Source organism: Leopardus geoffroyi, chromosome X, assembly GCF_018350155.1.
Source record: "Leopardus geoffroyi isolate Oge1 chromosome X, O.geoffroyi_Oge1_pat1.0, whole genome shotgun sequence".
NCBI classification, from domain to species: domain Eukaryota; kingdom Metazoa; phylum Chordata; class Mammalia; order Carnivora; family Felidae; genus Leopardus; species Leopardus geoffroyi.
In genome coordinates, this window is record NC_059343.1 from 57,798,722 (window position 1) to 57,819,886 (window position 21,165).

Below are 21,165 nucleotides of genomic sequence, written 5' to 3' on the forward strand. Positions count from 1 at the left end.
AACTAATGAGGGCGAGAGGGGACAGGCTGAGTCTCCCAGGCCACCATAGATGGCTGGAGCCACAGGCAGAGAGGTGGGCACGGGCTACTAGGCCAGTGCAGCAGAAGCAGCCATTTTTCTTGGAGGCCAAAGGGCTCAAGTGCTCTCGTTTACTTTGCTTCGAGAAACCTGCCTGACCAGTTTCCTTGGTAGTTGCTATTTTCTTTGTGTTCCTGTTCACCAAGACACCAATGTGACTGTGCCAGGTGCTTCTGATTTCTTGGACTTTTTTAGACCCAAACCTCACAATTTAGGATCTGAACTGCCAGAGACTTTAGCCTAGTAATCTGTTTACTTTGAGCTGATTATATTCCTGCTTTCCCCTCCAGCAGTGAGGTCTCAGCTGAAAGGAAGATTAGGCAAAGTCCCCCAGAGCACGTGCATCATGTGGGCAGGTGCGCGCAGCTCGTAGGGGATACTATTTGAAAGGTCACCACTTACACAACATATCTTTGAAGACCTTTGGCAGTGCTTTCTGTCGGAAGATAGGCAGCAGCATTTAAAGCTGACGTGCTGAATCTTAGCTTGGGAACTCCAACCTGCAGACCCTGGGAAGTGAGCATCTGCTTTTCATGCTGGTGTGACTTGGCTCTGGAAGGTTGCTGCATTACCCACTTTCACTTTGATTTTACATGCCACGTTTTCTCTGGGGGCACAGTCTTTACCCTGCTCTTAAGATAAATCAGTGTTTAAAACATAAAAAGAGAAAATAAACGTTAAAAAAGAGTGGGGGGCTCCTAGGTGGCTCAGTCGGTTAAGCATCCGACTTCGGCTCAGGTCATGATCTCACTGCTCAAAGGGTCATGAGTTCGAGCCCCGCATCGGGCTCTGTGCTGACAGCTCAGCCTGGAGCCTGCTTATGATTCCATGTGTCCCTGTCTCTCTGCCACTCCCCTAATCGTGTTCTGTCTCCCTGTCTCTCAAAAATAAATAAACATTAAATTTTTTTTTTAAGTTTAAAGACAACATGGGGCGCCTATGTGGCTCAGTCAGTTAAGTGTCCGACTTTGGCTCAGGTCATGATCTCACAGTTCATGGGTTCAAGCCCCACATCAGGCTCTGTGCTGACAGCTCAGAGACCGGAGCCTGCTTCGGATTCTGTGTCTCCCTCTCTCTGCACCTCCCCTGGTCATGATCTGTCTCTCTCTGTGTGTCAAAAATAAACGTTAAAAAAAAAAAGATGTTAATGTTTTCCTGGCCTGGCCACAGTGTTTGAGAAGTTGCAGGAAAACCCAGGATCTGTGGCTTTCCCTTGCTTCACAGAACTGTGCAGCCATAACCAAGGAGGAACATATTCAGGGTTGAAGGATAATCTTTTATGTAGACCACTTACTGTGATCTTAGGCTTTAGATGGTAATTTTTCCATAAGCTTTGTTCTCTCCTGACATGGGGTTTCCCTCTGAGCTGACCAGTCCTCCACTTGGAGGCTTTCATGGAATTCTTTTTATCTAGACCCAGAAAAAATAAGGGGTTTCTGAGGCTGCTCATCTCCCAACACACCATCTTGTCAATAAGCTCACATACACGGGGTGAAACCAAGGTGCCAGAGTGGTCAAATATGGTTTTAGGTGTCTGGAGACAAATAGGTATTGCTTTTTTTTTTCCTGCTCACTCTTTTTGAGTCAGAGGTTGAAAAGTTTCTTTGGTATGTCATCTGGGCCTTGCATGTGTAGAATTTTAGTTTTGGGACAGTGGTTCAGTCTGATTTAAAAGGGGTGGTATGTTATATGCCTTGACTTTCTCTAGTTCTTGCCCTAAGGATAAAGAAGGGTGGGTAGGAAGATATAACAGTGTTGGCAAAGAAGGTGCTCCTTCATCCTCTTACCAGATCCAACCTGAGGCATTTGTAACAAGGAGCCAGTCCCTGTCACTTTCTTAGGTTTCCAGGCTGTTCCTAAGAGAGATTGTCACAGCTAGATGGCCACAGTTTAGCATGCTTCTGAAAGATCTCAGGTAAGTAGCTGACACTTTTTCAAAGTTTATTAAGGTCTAATTTACATACTTTTTTCAATTACATGAAATATGTATCATTTGAAAGGTGGTTCAACGTTACTATTCAGGCTTGTTCTCTTTTAGTTTCCTTCCTTCCTTCCTTCCTTCTCTATACCCAACGTGGGGCTTGAACTCATGACCCTGAGATGAAGAGTCATATGCTCTACCGACTGAGCCATCCAGGTGCCCTTGTTCGCTTTTAACTTTACTTTCCACATGAAAGTTTAGCCTGGTAATGATCAAAAGGCTGAGGCCATGGAGTCAATCTCACAAGGCCTACTAAGTGGATGCCAGACTCCTTAGCTGGACTGCAGACTGAGTGCCTTGCACTGCAGCCAAATATGGGTGTTGCTGACCCTGCCACACAGCCTTGGTTGCTCGCCTCCAAGTCCTTGCTCACACTGTTCTTTCTAGCCAGACAGGCGTCTCCCTTCTCTCCCTTGAAATCCTGAACCTTCATTGAGGCCCAGTTCAAAAGTCAACCCTTCCTCATAACTTCCCCAAGGTAGGTGTGACCTACACTCTCCCTGAATGCTTTTTTAGGCCTTGGCTTATCCTGCCTCTCGTTACAGCATACTTGGCCAGCACACTCTGTAAGGCCAGGACTTATTTTCTTCTGTGTCTTCCATCCAGAAAGGTATTTTTTAGACATAGCCAAGTGGGGAGTTAGCTTCTGTTTGTTTGTAATGTGACTGTGACTTAGACCTCATGACATTTTTCTGAGATTTAAGAGCCCTGGTGTGAAGTTGCCCACCACACAACTCTAGATGAGGCCCTGTGTGACTCTGGGCCTGGTTTGTGTCATCTCTGAGGAAGTTTTCTAGCTTAGTCAAATACAGTCTCAGCAGGAAAACAGAAAAAGTGGATTTAGAGAACATCTCCATTATGGATTCAGAAAACAAATCACCATCACGACAGTGGAAGGACTGGTGAGGGAATTGGACATCTTTAGCCTGGTAGAGAATACCTCAGAAAGACTTGGGCTCATTAAATGCTAGAATTGGAAAGCAACTTAGAGACCTCTGAGGCTCCGATGTCCTGCAAAGCTCTTTCTTCATTTGTAGTTCTGATTGATAGAAAAGGAAATTCTTGTTAATTCATTTCACATTCTCAACTGAGAATGACATTATAGCTCAGAATTTCAAATTTGATTTCTTTTCTCGTATTTCAAATTCAAATGTGCTGCTGTGTGTTTAACAAAAGCATAGTTTACACTTGATCTCAGCCAAAAGGCCGAGAAGCGATAACAAGATCATAGTTTAAAAACATTGCTTATTCTGTTGTTCAGTGTTCCTCATCCACAAATTCATCAAACAAAATCCAGATAAACTTGGGTACCACTTTTTTTCTTTTTTAAGTTAGGTATCATGCCCATTGTGGAGCCCAATGAGGTTGAGACCTGAGCAGAGATCAAGAGTTGGATGCTTAACCTATACTGAGCCACCCAGGTACCCTTTGGTACCACTTTTTACTGGAAAATTGCCTTTTTTGCCTTGTTGGCTGGGGAACTTAGAGCCAAACATGTTCCTTATCAGAAGTAAGTGACTCAAGCCAGGTGCTTGGTAAATCGATTTCCCCACTTGATTTCCTTTTTTTTTTTTTTTTTTTCCCCTTAAGCATCCAGAGGAGGGCCTGATCATATTAGATGCTCAAAAATGCTTGTTTAATTAATGGATGTCCTTAAGAATACAATATTGTATCATCTTTAAAAATACTAGTTTTGGGGCGCCTGGGTGGCTCAGTTGGTTAAGCCTTCAACTTGGGCTCAGGTCATGATCTTGTGTGTTTGTGAGTTTGAGCCCCACGTCGGGCTCTATACTGACAGCTTGGAGCCTGGAGCCTGTTTCTGATTCTGTGTCTCCCAATCTCTCTGTGCCTCCCCTGTTCACGCTCTGTCTCTCTGTCTCTCTCTCTCTCTGTCTCTCTGTCTCTCTGTCTCTCTCAAAAATAAGTACACATTAAAATTTTTTTTAAATATTAGTTTTGATGAATCGTCAATGAGATGGGAAATATTAATGATACAATTTCAAGTGACAACTAAAGTTGCCGAATTGTATGTACACAACATGTTTCCATCTCTGTGAAATCTGTTTTTTGTTTACTTATTACACAGTATTATACAGTATCACAATGGTATGAAGAGTGGTTCTGAGTTATATTAAATGTGATTTTTTTCCTTTTTTAGATTTTATGTTTTACAAAAATTCTATGATAAGCTTATATTAATTAAATAGTTAATGAAATGAATGCATATGAATAGTTTAAAATCTCAAGTGTTTACAATAACATATTAAAAAAAATAATCCTTTTCCTGTTCTCTCCTTTTCTGGCTCTCCAAAGTAAAGAAATAGTAAATCTAAGTAGCCCTCTGTGTGTTACATAACGAAGCTAAAAGACAGTAGGGTCATAGAAAAATAATCAGATAAAAAAGTATTTCCACCAGGAAGGAAACCATAGAAAAAGCTTATAGGAAAGGAGGGGGTAGTTCTCTGTGGACACTATTTGCACAGTGGTGTAAAATTAACTATTATTTACCTCAAAAATGTGATATCAATAAATTAGGAGGGGTGGAAGGATAAGTGAGAGCTATTGAAAACCAATAGGCAATGCCTGAAATGTAAAAAAAAAAAAAAAAGTAATCAATAAACAGCAAGAAGAAGCAATTATTTAGAAATGTGTTATAAAAGAAAAAGAAAGAGTTTAAATATTTGAAAGCAGTTTCTTTTTATAGTGACTTACGTTTTTGAAAGTTAAAGTTGTAAAAGGAACATGTGCCTTTGGTTAAAAACCAAAGCAGACAGTGCCATTCCTGGTGTGCGGTGGCCACTGCTGGCATTCTTGTTGACTTGGATTCCACACTTAGTTTGTTGTTCCTTAGCTTGTGTTATATGTATTTTAATATTGTAAGGTATCGGAAATTCATCTTGGAAGTACACTGGCTTATTGGTTTTATTTCAATCTCAGATGTTTAAAAAATTACCAATAATTGGATTCCTGACATCCAGAAAACATGTTTCTTATATCAGCTTTATCATATGTACTCCACTTCTTAACTGCCGTTGGCACAGGTCAGGGTGGTTCTGTGGGGTGCTCAGATATATATTGGATTGTCCCTGGATTGTAACCAGTAAGCTCTCCCTTCCAGCGTTCTACAACCTCATCCTAATCTCTCCAAATTCATTTTTTTTAATGTTTATTTTTTTCATTTTTGAGAGAGAACACAAGTGGGGGAGGGGCAGAGAGAGGGGGACAGAGGATCTGAAGTAGGCTCTGTGCTGTCAGCGCAGAGCCCTATGTGGGGCTTGAACTCATGCACCTTGAGATCATGACCTGAGCCGAAGTTGGACGCTTAACCGACTGAGCCACCCAGGTGCCCCTCTCCTAATTCATTTTAACATCTTTCCTTCTTCCCCCACCAAAACTAATTTGTGCTTAATCCAAGTTCTGTTCTTTTCCTCACTACATTTGTTTTCACCTGTGAAGCCCAGAATGACATCTAGTGTTTCTCATTGCCACTTAGAATAAGGTCTTCCCCATGCATGTGTCTGTAGGAACATCTGACAGAATGCCTTCCTTGCTTTAGGAAACTCAGTTTCGAATGCAGTGCAAATGCGTTCAGATTTGATCCTGTCCCACAGAGCTGGGAAAGAACCTCTTGGGCAGAGTGCCTCCTTAATCGGCTGGCCTCAGCCCCTCTCCATATTGCTTCACATGCATAAATAGAGGGAGGTAAAGGGCTCTGTGTCAGAGTTTGAGTATTTTCATTTTCAGATAATCTGATACTGATGTCTTAAGAATTCTGTTTCACAGAGTTTAAAAAATAGATGGGTATTTCACTCTGCACAGTTTTACTACATTCTGTATTTCATTTGGGCCTGCATGTGGGGAAATAGCGTGTTTTACTTTGCAGCTTCCAGGTGAGCCACAGACCACCACACCGCAGGTAGAAGTCTAAATCTTGGAACTAATTCTGGGAAATCCCCTGGGCTGTGTGTGCAAGTAAGGTGTTAAAGAGAATATAAAAAAGAGAGCCTAGATTGCAAGTAGAAAAATACAAACTTCTCACTGAAATCACCCATCCATAGTGACTCTACAAGGAGAGATCCAGTGGATGAGAAAAGTAGACACTTTCAAACACAAGTAAGTTTATTGAGCAGGGAGCTCAGGTGTGAAGTGTCACCTTCACCAGAGCCAAAGTCAGCAGTGGATCCTGAAGGATTTGAGCTTGTAGTTTTGGTTTAAATTTGCCTTCAAAATCCACCCCACTCTGCGATTATCCAATTACATGTGAGGGTGGATTAATGTGCCTAAAGCTCTTTTGATGTGTCACTTCCCTACTCTGAAACCTTCAGGGGCCACTGGATTGGGTAATATTCAAGGCCTTCCAAAATTGGCCCCAGACATTTGTTTCCAACCTCATTTCCTAGGACTTCCAGCTGCAGCCATGCTGGGCTCCTCCTTTTCCTCAAGCCTGGATGGTATAGCTCCCTTCCCACCTTTTCCCACCTTTCCTGTTATCACTTTACTGTGTATGTCCTGCCAGAGGACCTGGCCTCCATCCTAGGTTAGTTAGGTGTGGGATGTAGGTCACATTATTCTTCCTCCCTGAGCCTCCATCCCCCCTCCCCCCATGTAAGAGCAAAAGACTGAACTAGGAGGCTTCTTGGTGGGATCCTTTTGAACTTTACCATTCTGTGGGTGAGCATCAGCCTTAGATTTTTTCCTTAGTGGCCCCAGGACACAGGGCCTTTTTCTGTGTCCCTGCAGCATTTACCATTTGTTGTTGTTTGAGATGGTTGTTAACATGTTTACGTCCTGCTTTCAACTACTTTTTGAAGAGATGTTTGTAAACTGAGAGAGCCCTTTGGTAGGCTAACTTGTTTCCCTAGGATGTGGGTGAGGGAGAGGACCACTGAGTGTGTTCTACTTTGGACTTCCACCTTGTATCTGGAAGCTTCGAGGAGATGGGACTCATGAAAGATTTTCTTATTCCCCTTCTTGGGAGAGTGGGATGTCTCTTTGAGAAGAGGCACATATCTATAACATCAAGATGGAAAAGAGGATGCAGACTCCTGGAGAATTCCCTTTGGTCTTCTCTGAGGCTGCTGGGTCTGCGCTCATTCTTTGGGGTGTTCTTCCTCCACAATCCTTTCAAGACTGCCAGGTTCCTGACATTTTGGGGTAGGATGGTAACTTCATCTTTCGCTGTGTGTTTCAGGGCCCTATTTGATTACGATCGAACTCGGGACAGCTGCCTGCCAAGCCAGGGGCTCAGCTTCTCCTATGGTGACATTCTGCATGTCATCAATGCCTCTGATGATGAGTGGTGGCAGGCGAGACTGGTGACCCCACATGGAGAAAGCGAGCAAATTGGTGTGATCCCCAGTAAGAAGAGGTGAGTTGTCATGATCATGAGGCCTTCCCTGCCTTCTTCCTGGTATTGATTTCTTTTTTTTTTTCCCTATTCTACTGTAAGTAAGTTGCTTGAAAGCAATGGATGTGCTCTGTTATTCCTTTTTAGTAGAGAGTTTGTGCTCAGGATGTGGTTGTGACTCAGTGAGCCAAAAAGTGGCTTCTGAGACCATGCACTGGCAGTAAGTAACAGGACTTCTTTCTGACTCTAAAACAGGGTGGAAAAGAAAGAAAGAGCTCGATTGAAAACTGTGAAGTTCCATGCCAGGACAGGGATGATTGAGTCTAACAGGGTAAGTGGGGATCCCCAAGGAAGTGCAGCCAACATGTGAAGAGGAGTAAGAAGTTTGGAGTCTGTCCGGTGGATAAGAGAACTGGGGAGCACAACAGAATATCTCTCTTTCAGCGGGCTGGCTCTGTCCTATCAGAATACTGACTGCTTTTCAGAAAGCAGAGCGAGGGCACTCAAACTCTGTGTCCAGTGTATACTCCCTCCCCCTGGGTTACTGGCTCTTGAATATGTGTTGGAGTTGGACTGTCTGGAAGGCTGACTTGTTTGGAAGACAAAAAACCACCTGTGGGTATCTCCCCGGCTGCAGACCCTGTCGGAGCTGTGGGGACCCCTAACAGAAGCTGGCCTTGTTGTCCAGCGAGGAAGGTCAGCCTCAGAGCTCCGACCAACCCCTCAGACCAATGAGGCATGACGGCTCAGTCATTCACCCCTTTTCTTCTGTGAGATTCACAGGCCAAAGAACTTTTGGAGCAGTAGGAGGGAAAAGAGACACGGAGTAGATGCCTCTGTGTGAATGTATCAGTGGCTCCTTAGGGCATGTGTCCAGGAGGCTACCATGACGTTTGTCCTTTAGAAAGTTCCAGTGAGTGCTGTGAGTCTGGATTAGGTAGAAACCTCTAACATCCCTACAACATTTTCCTGTAAACATAATTTTCCTCTTACATCAACTTTTCATTTAATCTCATAGACTCCATTTGTGAGAGATGGTCTTTTATTAGCTCACCATTGTCTCCATTTTAGTTTTTCTTGCATGCTTTAAAATCCATTGTTCTGTTTTTTTTTTCTTCTGTCCTTCCCCTCCATCTTCATGTTCTTTCACAGTCGATCAAAACGAAACGTAAAAAGAGTTTCCGCCTCTCTCGAAAGTTTCCATTTTACAAGAGCAAAGAAAACATGGCCCAGGAGAGCAGCATACAGGAACGTAAGTAGCAGCAGGGTACAGAGAGCAGACTGCCCACAGCCCCGCCCTCTCTTCCTCATTTGCACCTCCCCCTATGAGAAGACAGCGAGAGAGAGAGAGAGAGAGAGAGAGAGAGTGTGTGTGTGTGTGTGTACATGTGTGTGCGTGTGCACACGTGCACGCACACGTGACTGTCCATCCATCCATGTGTGCATGCGTGTGCGGGCATACTCTCTCATTTGCAGAGTCAGCGTAGAAATTGGTGTGCAGAGCGAGACACTGGGTCTCTCATCCAGCTGCTCACTCTGAAAGAATGTTGGAGGCTCTAAGGAAGAAATGGTTCCAAGCCTGCCCTAGCAGGAAGTCCCTGGCACTGGTGTTGGGGGTGCCAGGCTGAGCTCTGCCACGGTGGTGATGAGCAATATTCAGCTATAGTGTCAGGTTTGGAAGAATGGTTTTTAAGAGAACCAGGTCTAGGGACACAGTGTTGCTCTCCTGGCTTCTTCCTCTTGTGTTTTCTTTCCCTGAACTTCACTCTTCTATGTTAAGAGAAGAGCTCTCTCTTCCCTAGGCACCTGGAGTGGGACCTGCTTCCTGAATTACATGCATGTGCATATGCACCCAGGGTGTCCACACGGCTCCAACAGACTCAGTGTCATCCCAGAATGATCACAGAGCCAGCCTTCAAAATAAATTCCTTCCTGCTCACAGGAATTGACATGGAAGGGGGATTACTTGACATTGTCTAAGTAAAGATTTATTGCAAAACAATAAACAGTAGAAAAGGCCATAACTGAGCTATATAAACTTTTAAGAACCAATTTAATCCTGAGAAGTACTCATGTTCTGCCATATGCCTTGGAAACTAACTGTTCTGCCCCTAACTGTAAACACCAGGTCACGCTGGTGAAATATTTCTCATATGGCTCATGGTGAATTGTAAACGTCTCCCCTGCTGCCCCGCAAGGAGGGGCTATGGGGTCCTGGGCTGTGGGGACTGGCAGGAGATGGACTAGTTCCAGTTGGGAAGGTCCTTTGTCTAGGCCAGCCTGATTCACAGTCATGGTCTACGTAGGTCATTGCCACCTGGACTGGTAGCTACTAGATCCAAGGGTGCCCTCATCCAAATGGAGGTTAAGTCTCATAATCCTGGCCAGTTCAGTAAGAAGCACTAGGTGCAGTTAGTTCTGCTTGTGAGCAGTAGGAGGCGGTCTGAAGTGAGATCAGTTCACTCCAGTTCACTGGATCAGCCTCAGAACCTCCATGCCAGACCCAGCCTGGGAAGGGTTTGCTGTTGGGTTGCCCAGCTAAGGGTTGGGGTGAGAGTTGAAACTGCCTAGCGCTTATTGTCTAGAAGCTGGGCTCATCCCCTGTGGTCTGTGCAACTCAGGTCAGTGTTGAAGGCCATATCTCACACTGCATGAAGCTTTCCTTGAAGGGTTTGGACAGAGTGAGTCAGTATTGGGCAAAAAGCTCCTTGGGATGATGATAATTCTGCTTGCTCTTTCCCTCGGAGGGAAATGGTGATTTCAGGGGCAGAGCAGAGACCTGGGTTCTGTAGCTACAAATTTAGTCAAACCAGGTACTCTAAGCCTTGGAAAGTTACCAGGCCGGTCCTGTTGGGCTGTAGACTATAGATCACTTCAGAAAGGCCCTCCGGCAGCAAGTTGGACAGCATAAAATACAGGTATCTTATCTGACGTTGGGGCATTCTTTCTGTAGCAGAGTTCTTAACCTCACTATAATTATAGGTCTTCATAGTATTTCATACTTCTGTCACTAATGCTCACCTTGCTCTGTATTCTTCCTTCCCCTTGTCTTTTTTCTCAATTTTCTCTTTTGTCCCTATTTCTTTCCCTCCCTCCCCCACCCCCTCCTTCCCTCCCTCTTTGTCCTTGCTGTCTGTGAAATCAGGACTTCCCTGGGTTAAGTGACGATTATTATGGAGCAAAGAACCTGAGTAAGTCAAACTTACACACCACTAACTCTATTTCTGGCATGAGTGGAGGTGCTGGGGATGGGGGTATAGGGAATGTGGGTGAGGGCAAAGGGTGAGGGGAGGACAGTGTTGAGAGAACTCATACCACAGCAGGAAGAGGAACAAGTGGCTCTGAGTGTCACACTTTTGCTCTGGATCCCTGGTACCCTAATAAAAGCCTGTCACTCATGTCTGTGTTTTCCTTTTGTACCTTGAAGGAGTGGGGAGCCATCTTGGCTCCCCGCCTTAGAAACAAGGTGGGCAAGAAGTACTTCTTCAGGGGTGACCACTCAGCTCATCTAGCCTATTGTTGAGGTGAGGGGTGCCTGCTGGTTGGATTCTTCTCCTAGTGGCACAACATTAAAGAATTGGGCTTAGGAATGAGGTGTTTCAGTCTCTCTGAGGGCAAGAGTACTATGGAGCCCTTTACCCAACATGCATCTGGGACATCCCAGCAGGTTCCAGGGGCCTCAGCAAACAGCTGTGGGCTGGCTTTCCATGGAGCATCTCTAAGGGGCTGAGCTGGGGGGCAGGTCTCAGTAGCATTTATGGACCATATATATCTAATGCCTTAGCTTGGGAAAACTCTGACCTCTTCCGTCTGGAAGATAATTCTGGAGTTGAAAATGAAGGAACCTAGATGGCAGGATCTTAGTGTCCCCTCTGTGCACAGAGGGGCGTGTACACATGGCTCTGCCGGGCAGATTCCGTCCAGGTATACTCTCCTTCAATAAGTAATAAAGTCACGAAGGCAAAGGAGCTTCCTCAGGGGATTGCTCAGGAACTAGCCTTGGGGGCCACCACAGCCAGTCCTTCCTATGGGAGCCACAGCATATCACAGTCTGGAACAGTGTCATCTTGGCTGAAACGAGCAGTGTCTCTGTCCATAGTTTGTTGTATCTGTGTCCCATCTTCATTTGCCTGTTGTCTTGGGAGCAGTGGGCTCTGTTTGGGCCACACTGTGCCTTGTGCCTCCTTTGAGTGTGGCTGCTCTGCCCACACTCAGATGTGGGCAAGTCCTGGTGGTCCGAGGCAGGAGGGTTGCCGTGGCCTCCATATGTTCTTTGTTGTCTCTGTGTTTTGACATGTCTGTCTTCTTGTGGCTGGAGGAGCATCATCCCTCACCATTGAGGCCAAGCTAGGAGGAGGAAACTAGACAGTGGTGGCAGGAGGGCTCTTGGTGCCACCGAATGGTCAGAGCATTGTTCCCTGGTGACAGCTCAACTTAGCCAGTGCTTAGCCTCTTATTTCTGGAGCACTGCACAATTCTGTACACTTCAGGGGCTCTGTCTGGGCAGGAAATTCAAGAGCAACCTGGTCCCTGGACTTATCTTTGCTGCTGTCCCTGCCTTGCCTTTCCTATTGTTAGCTTTGGGAGATGTGTTTTGAGATAGGATTTGGAAACCACCCAAGTCAGTTCTTTTGATTCAGACGAAGAAGATGCTGCCAAAGAACGGAAGGCTTGTAGTGTCCAGGGAGGGACTTGGCAGACTGAGAGGGCTCTGGGGACAAGTGCAAGATGGTCAGGGGCTCTGGATTGGAGCTGTGCCTCCCAGTTGGTAGCCCGGATGTGGCAGGCCTCTCGTGGCCTGACTTGGTTGGCAGCTCAGAGTCTTGCTCCTGGAGCATTTGAGTTTTGTGCCACGTGTGACCTCTCAGTGGTGTGTTCTGAATCGGAGTCTCTTTCTTGTTGGCTTGCAGAGGGAGTGACATCCAACACCAGTGACAGCGAAAGCAGTTCCAGTAAGTGTGTGTCGCTCTCCCTCATGTCGTGTAGCTCCACCACGTGTCCTGGCCATCATCCTCATTCCGGCATTGCATGGCTGCCGTTTCTGTTCAGAGGCTACTGCTTCTTTTAGTCATGTACACTTTGAGATCCTGGAAATGCTGTGGCCATTTTGTCCTTATGGGGTGGGGTTCAGGCCATGAATTAAAGGAGAGTATAAGCCCCGCACTTCTGGCCAGGACCTGACTGAAAGCTGTCCCTGGGGCCCTGGGAAGGGTGAGCTGCCAGTAAGTCAATCCCTGCCACGGGCCTCACGGGCTATAAATGCTGCCAGTTTTACACATGGGTTTGGAGACCAAAAGGCAAATGGCTCCCATGGGATATTGTCCTGAATTGCCTTTCCAGGTCTCTAGGATTTCCTGGGTTAAGGCTCGGTGTCCTTGTCTTTTTTTTCCTGACTTAAATGATCCAGGAACTGCCTAGTTTTCCTTCAGAGATCCTATGACCAAGCCAGAGAAGCCACAGTTGAAACCCTATGACCTTTGGGAGCACTGGCCTCTTGGGAGCTGTGGCGAGAGGGCCTTGTACAGTCTGCCCACGAGTCTTAGGCTCAGAGGAAGCCCGTGAGCAAGCATCCCAGGGCCTGATGCAGATGTTGCTGCCTTCCCCAGCACTGCCACCAGCCACCTGGGGACCTCTGGGCACCCAGCACCAAGTGGCTTGGTGACTGTTTTAGGAAAAGCTTGTCACTGCTGGATATACAGAGCTCTACCATGAGGAGAGAACAGGGCTCAGCATTGCTCTAAAGGGCGCTGGGGACCTTAGCCCAGCCTTGAGCCGCTTGTCTGGATGTTTGTCCCAGTGTAGGGGGGAGGGAGAGGTAAACCGTTAAAAGGGCAAAGTTAGGCTGCAGCTTTGGGGGCCTGCGTGAGTGCCCTGATTCCCCTGCCTGCAAATTATGGGATGTGGGTAGTGTTTCTCAACCTGTTGAAGCTTCCTCATAATCCTTACCAGAGCAAGAGGGTAACTGAGCACTGACGGTAACTGTGACCTCTAAGGACAGTTCCTGAGAAATTGGGGTGGGTTTGGGTGGAGACATCCTAGCTGGCAGGTCGTGTCCCTTTGGTCAGCTATATTTTGCTGAACAAGAGGACTCCTGATTCCTGTCCCAGGGGTGGTGAAGGGCTTCCCGTCCTTTCTTGTTGGTGGGAAGCAGACAGGCCCACAGGGCAGGTGTTAGCAAGTACTGCCTGACCAGGCTGTTTTCTGGCAGAGGTGGGGGTGGGGTGAATGTTGTAGGGGGACCAGGACACAGGGAGGCAGATTATAAAGTGCTAACATGTCTCCCTGTTTTGTTGCAGAAGGACAAGAGGACGCAATTTTGTCATATGAGCCAGTGACGCGGCAAGAAAGTAAGCCCCCTTCTGAGAGTCTTGCCTTCAAGCTAGTGTCATCATCGTGGGCCAGCACAGTGGGCAGAGGGGAGAGCTCAGGTGGAGTATGAAGGCATGGCTCGTTGCACATCCAGCCCCTGGGCACCTCCTTCTCTTCGACAACTTTCTATCATTCATAGAGAAGGGGGAAAGGAAACCCAGTGTGCACCCCTTGCCATACCTTTGTTGCTGCCCCGGGTGCCTTCCAGAAGATAGGGCAGGTTTGCAAAGATGGCAAAAGTCAATTTTGGTGGGCGTGATCGTTGCCAAAAGAAAGGTTCTGGTCCCTGCCTCCAGTGGCTCCTCTGAGAAAACCTTGCCTAGCTGCGGGTGCCCATGCAGAGATTTCTCCTGAATCTGCTGGGAGGGGAGATGTTTCTGACTTCAGACTTGCCTTGGCCTTAGATATTTTCAAATTAAAGGCTCTTTGATGTCTTTGTAGTTAAAAGCTAGAGAATGGGCTGCATACACTCTGCTCTGTCTGACTGGCGGCTCCAGAGCCTAGGTGTTCTAGGCAGACTTGGAGGTAGAATAGGCTGTCTGGTGGGAGGCCTTACTCACTGCCTCCATGCTCTGTCTCTCCAGTTCACTATGCAAGGCCTGTGATCATCCTGGGCCCAATGAAGGACAGAGTGAACGATGACCTGATCTCGGAGTTCCCACATAAATTTGGATCCTGTGTGCCACGTAAGAGCCCAGGAGGGTTTTGGGAGTGAGGCATCAGTGCCCAGGGAACTATTGCTCTGATGTTTTATGGAAAGGGTCTGGGGCCAGGTTCTAGGGTTCTCTGGGTACAGGGTATATCTAACACTCTGGAAGAGATTAGGTAGCAATAGATCCCCACAAAGCTCATGGGGTTGGGAGGCCTAAGACATCAGTCTGGCCTGCTTCCTTCCTTGGAGAGAAGTTTGAATGGTAATGGTCAGGAAGGATTGGACTAATGGCGGGGGGCGGGCAGCCCGAGTGGTGTTGACATGGCCTGGTGGGCAGCTTGTTAGGTTTGTTGGCTCCCATACCACATTAGGCATCCTCTGCCAGGTTTTGGCCCAGGAAACCCCACCTTTCTGGTCCAGTTTAAGCTAAAGCAAATAGCTCCCTGTGTGTGAGACATGGTAATTATAAGAGAAGTAGACAAGACAAACTTCTTTTCAGCTGCTTCCCCCCTCACCCCACCACTCATCTGGAAAATACTTGAGTAGCCCCGGGACCCAGGTAGAGAAGAACAGGTCGTCTCTTTGGGCCTGGGGTAGGTCATTGTCCTCAACCACACAGCATTTCTTCTCTTCCTTCAGATACTACTCGGCCTCGGCGTGATAATGAGGTGGATGGACAAGACTACCACTTTGTGGTCTCCCGAGAACAAATGGAGAAGGATATTCAGGACAACAAGTTCATCGAAGCAGGCCAATTCAATGATAATCTCTATGGGACCAGCATCCAGTCGGTGCGGGCAGTTGCAGAGAGGGTAAGAGGAGAGGAGATGGCCCTGCTAAATATAACCCTCAAAGGAAAAACAGAAAAGTTCCTGCTGACTCTCCATTAGGATCCTCCTCCTCCTGGCACAGGGCCAACCAGAGGCATGTCGGCTCTGTGTGTTCCCAGCCGCTGGAAGGAGGTGGCTGTCTGTCTCCTCCATGCAGCTCACCCCAGCGTGTCCCCCCCATGAATAGGGACCCTTCTGCAGATGTGGCCTTTTCTGGGGGTAGGAGAAAAAGGTGGAACCTGGGTGCCTCAGGGGTAGAATCTTCTAGGCCTCTCTGGGTGGCCCCAGGTTCCTCCTCCCGCGCCCCCCCCCCCAGGCAGATGTTTGGGTTGCCACCTGGTAAGTGCTTGGGACTGGGTAGACAGGGACTGGGTGGGCTGAGAACAAGTCTTTGCCTTTTCAGGGTAAGCACTGCATCTTAGATGTTTCCGGCAATGCAATCAAGAGGCTGCAGCAAGCACAACTTTATCCCATTGCCATTTTCATCAAGCCCAAGTCCATCGAAGCACTTATGTAAGTATTTGCTGAGGCTCAGACACTTCCAGCTAGGAGAGGGCCCTAGAAAGGAACAAGAAAATAAACTGTTTTGTTGGGCAGGGGTGAGCCCCAGTGGAAGGTCAAAGGAAAGTCTGTACCCCATCTCTGGTCACTGAAGGCTCCTTCTGATTTGAGTGCCCGTGCATGTATTCCCGGTTGTGCATTTACTTACTTACTATTTATTTATTTATGTATTTATTTATTTAATTTAAAGTTTACTTATTGATTTTGAGAGAGAGGAGAGAGAACACAGGCAAGGGAACTGCAGAGAGAGAGAGATGGAAAGAGAGAGAATCCCAGGCAGGCTCTGCACCATCAGTGCAGAGCCCATCATGGGGCTCAATCCCACGAACCGTGAGCTCGTGACCTGAGCCGAAATCCAGAGCCAGACCCTTAACCGAGTCAGCAACCCAGGCGCCCCATCCTGGTTGTGCTCTTAAACCTGGAAGGTTTGTGGAAGATGTTTAGCTATGGGCCACTGCTGCTCTCAGAGAGCAGCTGAGTAGCTTTTCAAGGAGCCTGGAGCAACCCTTTATGTCAATCAAAACGTAGAATCCAGTTTGTTAACCATTTTTCTTCCGTGTCTGTGGCAGGGAAATGAACCGACGGCAGACATACGAACAAGCAAATAAGATCTATGACAAAGCCATGAAACTGGAGCAGGAGTTTGGAGAATACTTCACAGGTAAGAGTTCCTGCTGCCCGGCTTGGGTAACATGGGACAAGCCAGTCGCCTATTCTGGAAGTGTCTCCAAGAGGCTTAGATACTCGACACAGACTTTCTGGATGCTTTCGAGGTCACACCTTTTGAAAATACTCAGGTGCCTCCCATCCAGCTGGAGGATAATCATTTTTCAGTATCAACCACCACCACCCAGCTGCTTTAGATCATTTTGTTCATCCTATCTTCGTGTCCCTGCCACATCTAAGGCTCCCTGTGTCACTTTGCTTCCTTCCCAACTTGTCCCCTCCCTGATCCAATACTCAGTTTTGCACGTTGTAGGTGCTGAATATATGTTTGTTGATGATGTTGGTTCCTCTGTGTGGTATTCAAGCTGTCTGGCAGCATGTGTGTGTGTGTGTGTACCTGCTCACCTATCCCGGAAGGTCAGTTCCTAAAAGGTTGTGACGGTTTCTGTGTCCCATGTTGCTTACCTTTAAAGGACAGTGCCCTATGTGTGCAGGTTGGTGCTAAGTAAACCCCTGCTGGTGGTGCCACCAGGTTAAGTAGGGAAAGTATGCATGGCCATACTTCTCAGACCTGGGCTTTTGGAGCTCCCTTTACCATTATGTCCCTGTCCTTCCTCATGTGCTGGGCTGGCCTCTGACATGGAGCAGATATGACAGCCCCAGGAGCACTGCCTCTTGCTGAAAACTGTTTCTTTCAGTTTTTTCTTTGGATAACTGAGATTTTCCTAGTCTTCTGCTAAGGCTGTTGAGAATGACCTGCTGCTGGCCTGACGGCAGCCAAGAGCAACATGAGCCACAAGGTCTGGCATCTAATGGATGCTCAGTAAACCTTTTTTAAGCAATACATGTTCCTCTTCGTTGCTGCTTAGTCTCACTGTCTCAGCAAGTTGACATTAAGCCCTGGGCTTGGAGCACCTGCCAGTTTCCCTCGCTGCCCTGGGCTCACAGGCTGGTGAGACTGGTGCCCGCATCCACGTGGGCATCTCTGCTGGACTGAGCTGTAGGGTGGCGGGGTCAGGCTAGATTGCCGGGTTGGGGGGTGCTGTGGAGCACATTAATAATTTTGTTTTCCTCTTCACTGTAGCCATTGTGCAGGGTGACTCACTGGAAGAGATTTATAACAAAATCAAACAGATCATTGAGGACCAGTCTGGGCACTACATTTGGGTCCCATCCCCTGAAAAACTCTGAAGAATCCCCACCAAGCACTCTCTTGTGAACAGAAGACATCAAGTCCCTCTTCCCTCCTCCCTCTTCAGTCCTGTCCCCACCAGGAGAACAAATGACTACTGTTCTTGTCCCCTTTTTTAGATATGTCCCAAAAATTGAGTTTTCTAGTCCTGTTCTGTTTTTTTAAATTTTCGTTTGATTTTAGTTTACTTTTTGGGATGATGCCATCTCACTTCATCATGTGACTGTGCCCATTCCTGCATGGACCTTTCCCAAGCGCTAGCGCAGGTGCAAATCCATCAGAGTCATTGTTTTCATAAGAACCAAGCAGAAGCGAAGAGAAGAGAAGAGGACCTGCCAGAAAGATAGGCTCTGGACAGCTGCACGGCTTGTGAGGCAAGCTCAGTGCGCCGTGTGCCGAGATGCCCCGGGCATTTCTGCCTGTCGTGCTGCTGTCACGCGGCGCTGAACGGTGTAACGTATGGTGACAGAAAGTATCTTATTTATATATAGATATATATATGTAATTTATATAAAATATATAGAAATTATTATATATATATATTATACACTCTCATATAATATATATATATTCACTCACATTTGGACTAGAAAATCTATGGAGACTTCATCAATGGTACTGTGTTATTAGAGAAATGCTTTAATTTTCATAATCCAATCAGATGGCATCTTATATCCCAACTGGTTGGGGAGGGATCGAAAGCGGTAGTAAGTGCTGTACCAAGGGCACTCGCATATGGTCATTCTCTTGAAAGTGGAGGTTTGCTCTAGGACTGGTCGTGAGCGGGGCTTGTGCCTGGGGGGCAAGAGGGTTGGAGACTTGACCCAAAGGCGCTGCTGCCCTCGAGGTGCGGTCAGTCCTGTGTGTGGACAGAGAGAGAATGGCTAACGATGCTCCATATTAAATTGCCTATTGTTTTCTGCCACCTGATGTGTCTGCATGAGAGGTTTCCTTTTTGTTCATTTTTAAGCTGCTGTTAAACCAAAACCATGTTGTGCTACCGTGTCAGCCTTTTCATTATTCCAAATTTTACTTTTACTATTTAAGTGAATGCGTAGAATCCAATTTGACCGTGTTTTAAAGGCTCATGATGTGGAGGAGCCGGGCCTTGTGATAGAGTAGGTGACCCGGGCTCTGCCGTCCAGTCAGCAGAGGGGAAGTGGGGGCTGCTGAGAAGTGGGAGCTGGGGCTCTGTGTTGCGATGTGTCCCTTTCTTTACTCATGCACCCGGGACGCACTGGACTCCACTAAGACCCCTTCGTGCCCCCCCCCCCAACAGGGACGGGGTGTCACTTGCCTTCCAGTTCTGTGCTGGGACCATGGGACAGCACTGGGCTTGGCCAGCCACATAACAAGGAGTTTGATTTGGGTTTTGTTCACAGCTGCTTCATATGCCCTACCCTTGCGCCCTCACCAACAGCTGGTAGCTTACTATTTCCTCAAGAAAGTAGACTTTAAGGCTGTCAGTTTGACCTGTAGAGCTGAGAGTCACTCACTGGCGAGACATGAAACCTTGTTGGTTTTCCCCAGAGTCAGAAGGCAGTGACTGTGGTCAAAGGAGTTTTTCCCTGACCACGAGAGCAGGTGGCAGGTGCGGCTCGGGCCCTGCCCCTCCGTGCCCTTTGGAAGCCACCAAGCCTCTCTCGCCCCCACAATGGAGGCATCATGCAGGGAAGGAAGGGGTGGACATGCTTGGCCCCAGGGGTAAGTCTTTTGTTTCCTAGCCCACTGGGTTGTGACCAGTGCAGATGATGCCATGTTGAAGACGCTTTGAGCACCACCAGCCAAACATAGGAAATCTGTTAACAGTCCTCCTTCCAGCATAATGAGGCCAACTGTAAAGTGTGGGGTCCAGACCGAGGGTAAAGAAAGGGCAGCAGCTTTACCTGGGCAGTTCACTGGATTGAAGGCAAAGAGGGATAAGGCAATGGCCGATGGTGACTCTGGTGAGGAGGGGGGTGAGCAGGGAGTGTTGATTTCTCCAGTGTTAACTGATGTACTCTGAGTGGTGCTCAACCCTCTGCCCCTCCCAGGGAAGAAAATCAAGATTCAAAGTAAGCATGACACTAGTTGATTTACCAGTGTTCCTTCCAAGGAGACATATATTTTTTAATAAATGATAGTTGCAATGAACTGTGGTTTGGAGACCTTCTTGAAGGAGTGGAGAAGGGAGGGTGGGGACACAGGGAGGGTGGGAGAAAGGCTCAAACCTCTGGGGTCCTCAGTGACCGTCTGCTGACTAAGTCAGGTTTTCCTCTGGATGGTTCGAGACCCCTGCGGTTGCACCAGTTCCTTTGTGAAGGCTGTACGCTTGGTCTTCTGCCGTAGCCCCCAAATGTTGCCTCAGATAGCACCAGCCAGTGGGGGGCGTGTCCGTATTCTTGGTGGCAAGATGCTGACATTTCCCCCAAAGGTACAAAAGATGTGAGCCGCCTGCTGCAGCAAAGACATTCGGTAGAGAAAGCAGGGGCCAAGCTAGCAGCAGGGAGCTGAGTCATAAATATGGCAAGAAAAACCTGGCCTGCCAGCTCCCAATGTTTCCAGAAAGCACTGAGGGCTCAGGGGAGGCCCCAGTGAGCAGGGCAGGTGGCCATCCCCCTGCCGCCTCCTGAAGACAGCAGGAGCACCGAGAGCAGGAATGCGCGACATGGCTGATGGCGTTGCAAGCTTCTGTGGAACAGCCTGAGGAGGCACCACCGTGATTATCGTCAAGAGCAATGACTGACCAGAAGAGCATCCCTGACATGTGAGCTGAACCACACAAAGGGCGATAACCCTTACCTGTTTATGGCACTTTCTAGTTTGCAAGGTGCTTCTTTTGACATGCTCTCTCATTTGCTAGAAGGTAGGCCGACAAAAGAGAGTCCCCAAGTGTTTTGTGAGGGCTTAAGGGAGTCTGGCTCCCAAGTGCAAAGGGAACCAAGAACTGGCCTTGTCACCCCACCATGTGAGGTTCAGTCTGTCTTGACAGCAGCTGTTCATCCTAGGGGAGACTCAGCTGAAGAAAATTCAGCCCCAGCGGGAACATACTGAGCAACTTGGAAACCCCCAAAGTATACTACCTCACCAACCCTAAGCTCTGCTGTGACCAGAGGGATAGAGCCCCATCTCCGTGAGGAGTCCGTGCCAGGATCTCTCCCCAGTTCTGCTGCTGACGGCCCAGCTGGTCACACCTCACTTTCTTCATCTCTAACAGACCTTAAGTGAAAACATTTGTAAGATCATACTCACGACTACAAAAAACATTTGTTCAGAGACACATGACCAACTTTGTCTTAAGGCGAAAGCACTGCTAGAAATTAGCTAGTGAAAGCCAAATCTTTATCCAAAACGTGTGTAGAAGTTGTGCTCAAGGATGAAGCCGATATGGAGGCAGAAGAAAGTGGGAGTCGAGCAGCAGGACTGGAGAGGGCCTGGAGGTCAAGGGTCAAGCAAAAAGATGGGACTGTAGGGAACCTGGACTCAAGCAGAAAGGCCAGTGCTAAAGGG

General features: G+C 47.5%; 1 protein-coding gene across 7 annotated transcripts in view; it reads left to right on the plus strand.

Annotated features, from left to right (window-relative positions):
- DLG3 (discs large MAGUK scaffold protein 3) overlaps positions 1 to 19,809 on the plus strand; it is a 57,914-nt gene extending 38,105 nt beyond the window's left edge. For 4 of the 7 annotated variants that reach the window (XM_045470517.1, XM_045470521.1, XM_045470523.1 and 1 more), the window contains 10 exons: positions 7,251 to 7,427; positions 7,662 to 7,737; positions 8,559 to 8,658; positions 12,317 to 12,358; positions 13,703 to 13,753; positions 14,360 to 14,461; positions 15,067 to 15,239; positions 15,661 to 15,770; positions 16,388 to 16,479; positions 17,569 to 19,809. In XM_045470517.1, the coding sequence (XP_045326473.1) occupies positions 7,251 to 7,427; positions 7,662 to 7,737; positions 8,559 to 8,658; positions 12,317 to 12,358; positions 13,703 to 13,753; positions 14,360 to 14,461; positions 15,067 to 15,239; positions 15,661 to 15,770; positions 16,388 to 16,479; positions 17,569 to 17,675 (1,030 nt within the window). In that variant the 3' untranslated portion in view covers positions 17,676 to 19,809. Of the gene's footprint in view, positions 1 to 7,250; positions 7,428 to 7,661; positions 7,738 to 8,558; positions 8,659 to 10,551; positions 10,598 to 12,316; positions 12,359 to 13,702; positions 13,754 to 14,359; positions 14,462 to 15,066; positions 15,240 to 15,660; positions 15,771 to 16,387; positions 16,480 to 17,568 lie in introns of all 7 variants that reach the window. The other 3 variants (XM_045470519.1, XM_045470520.1, XM_045470518.1) reach the window with 3 other exon arrangements.
- Positions 19,810 to 21,165: the final 1,356 nt, after the last annotated feature.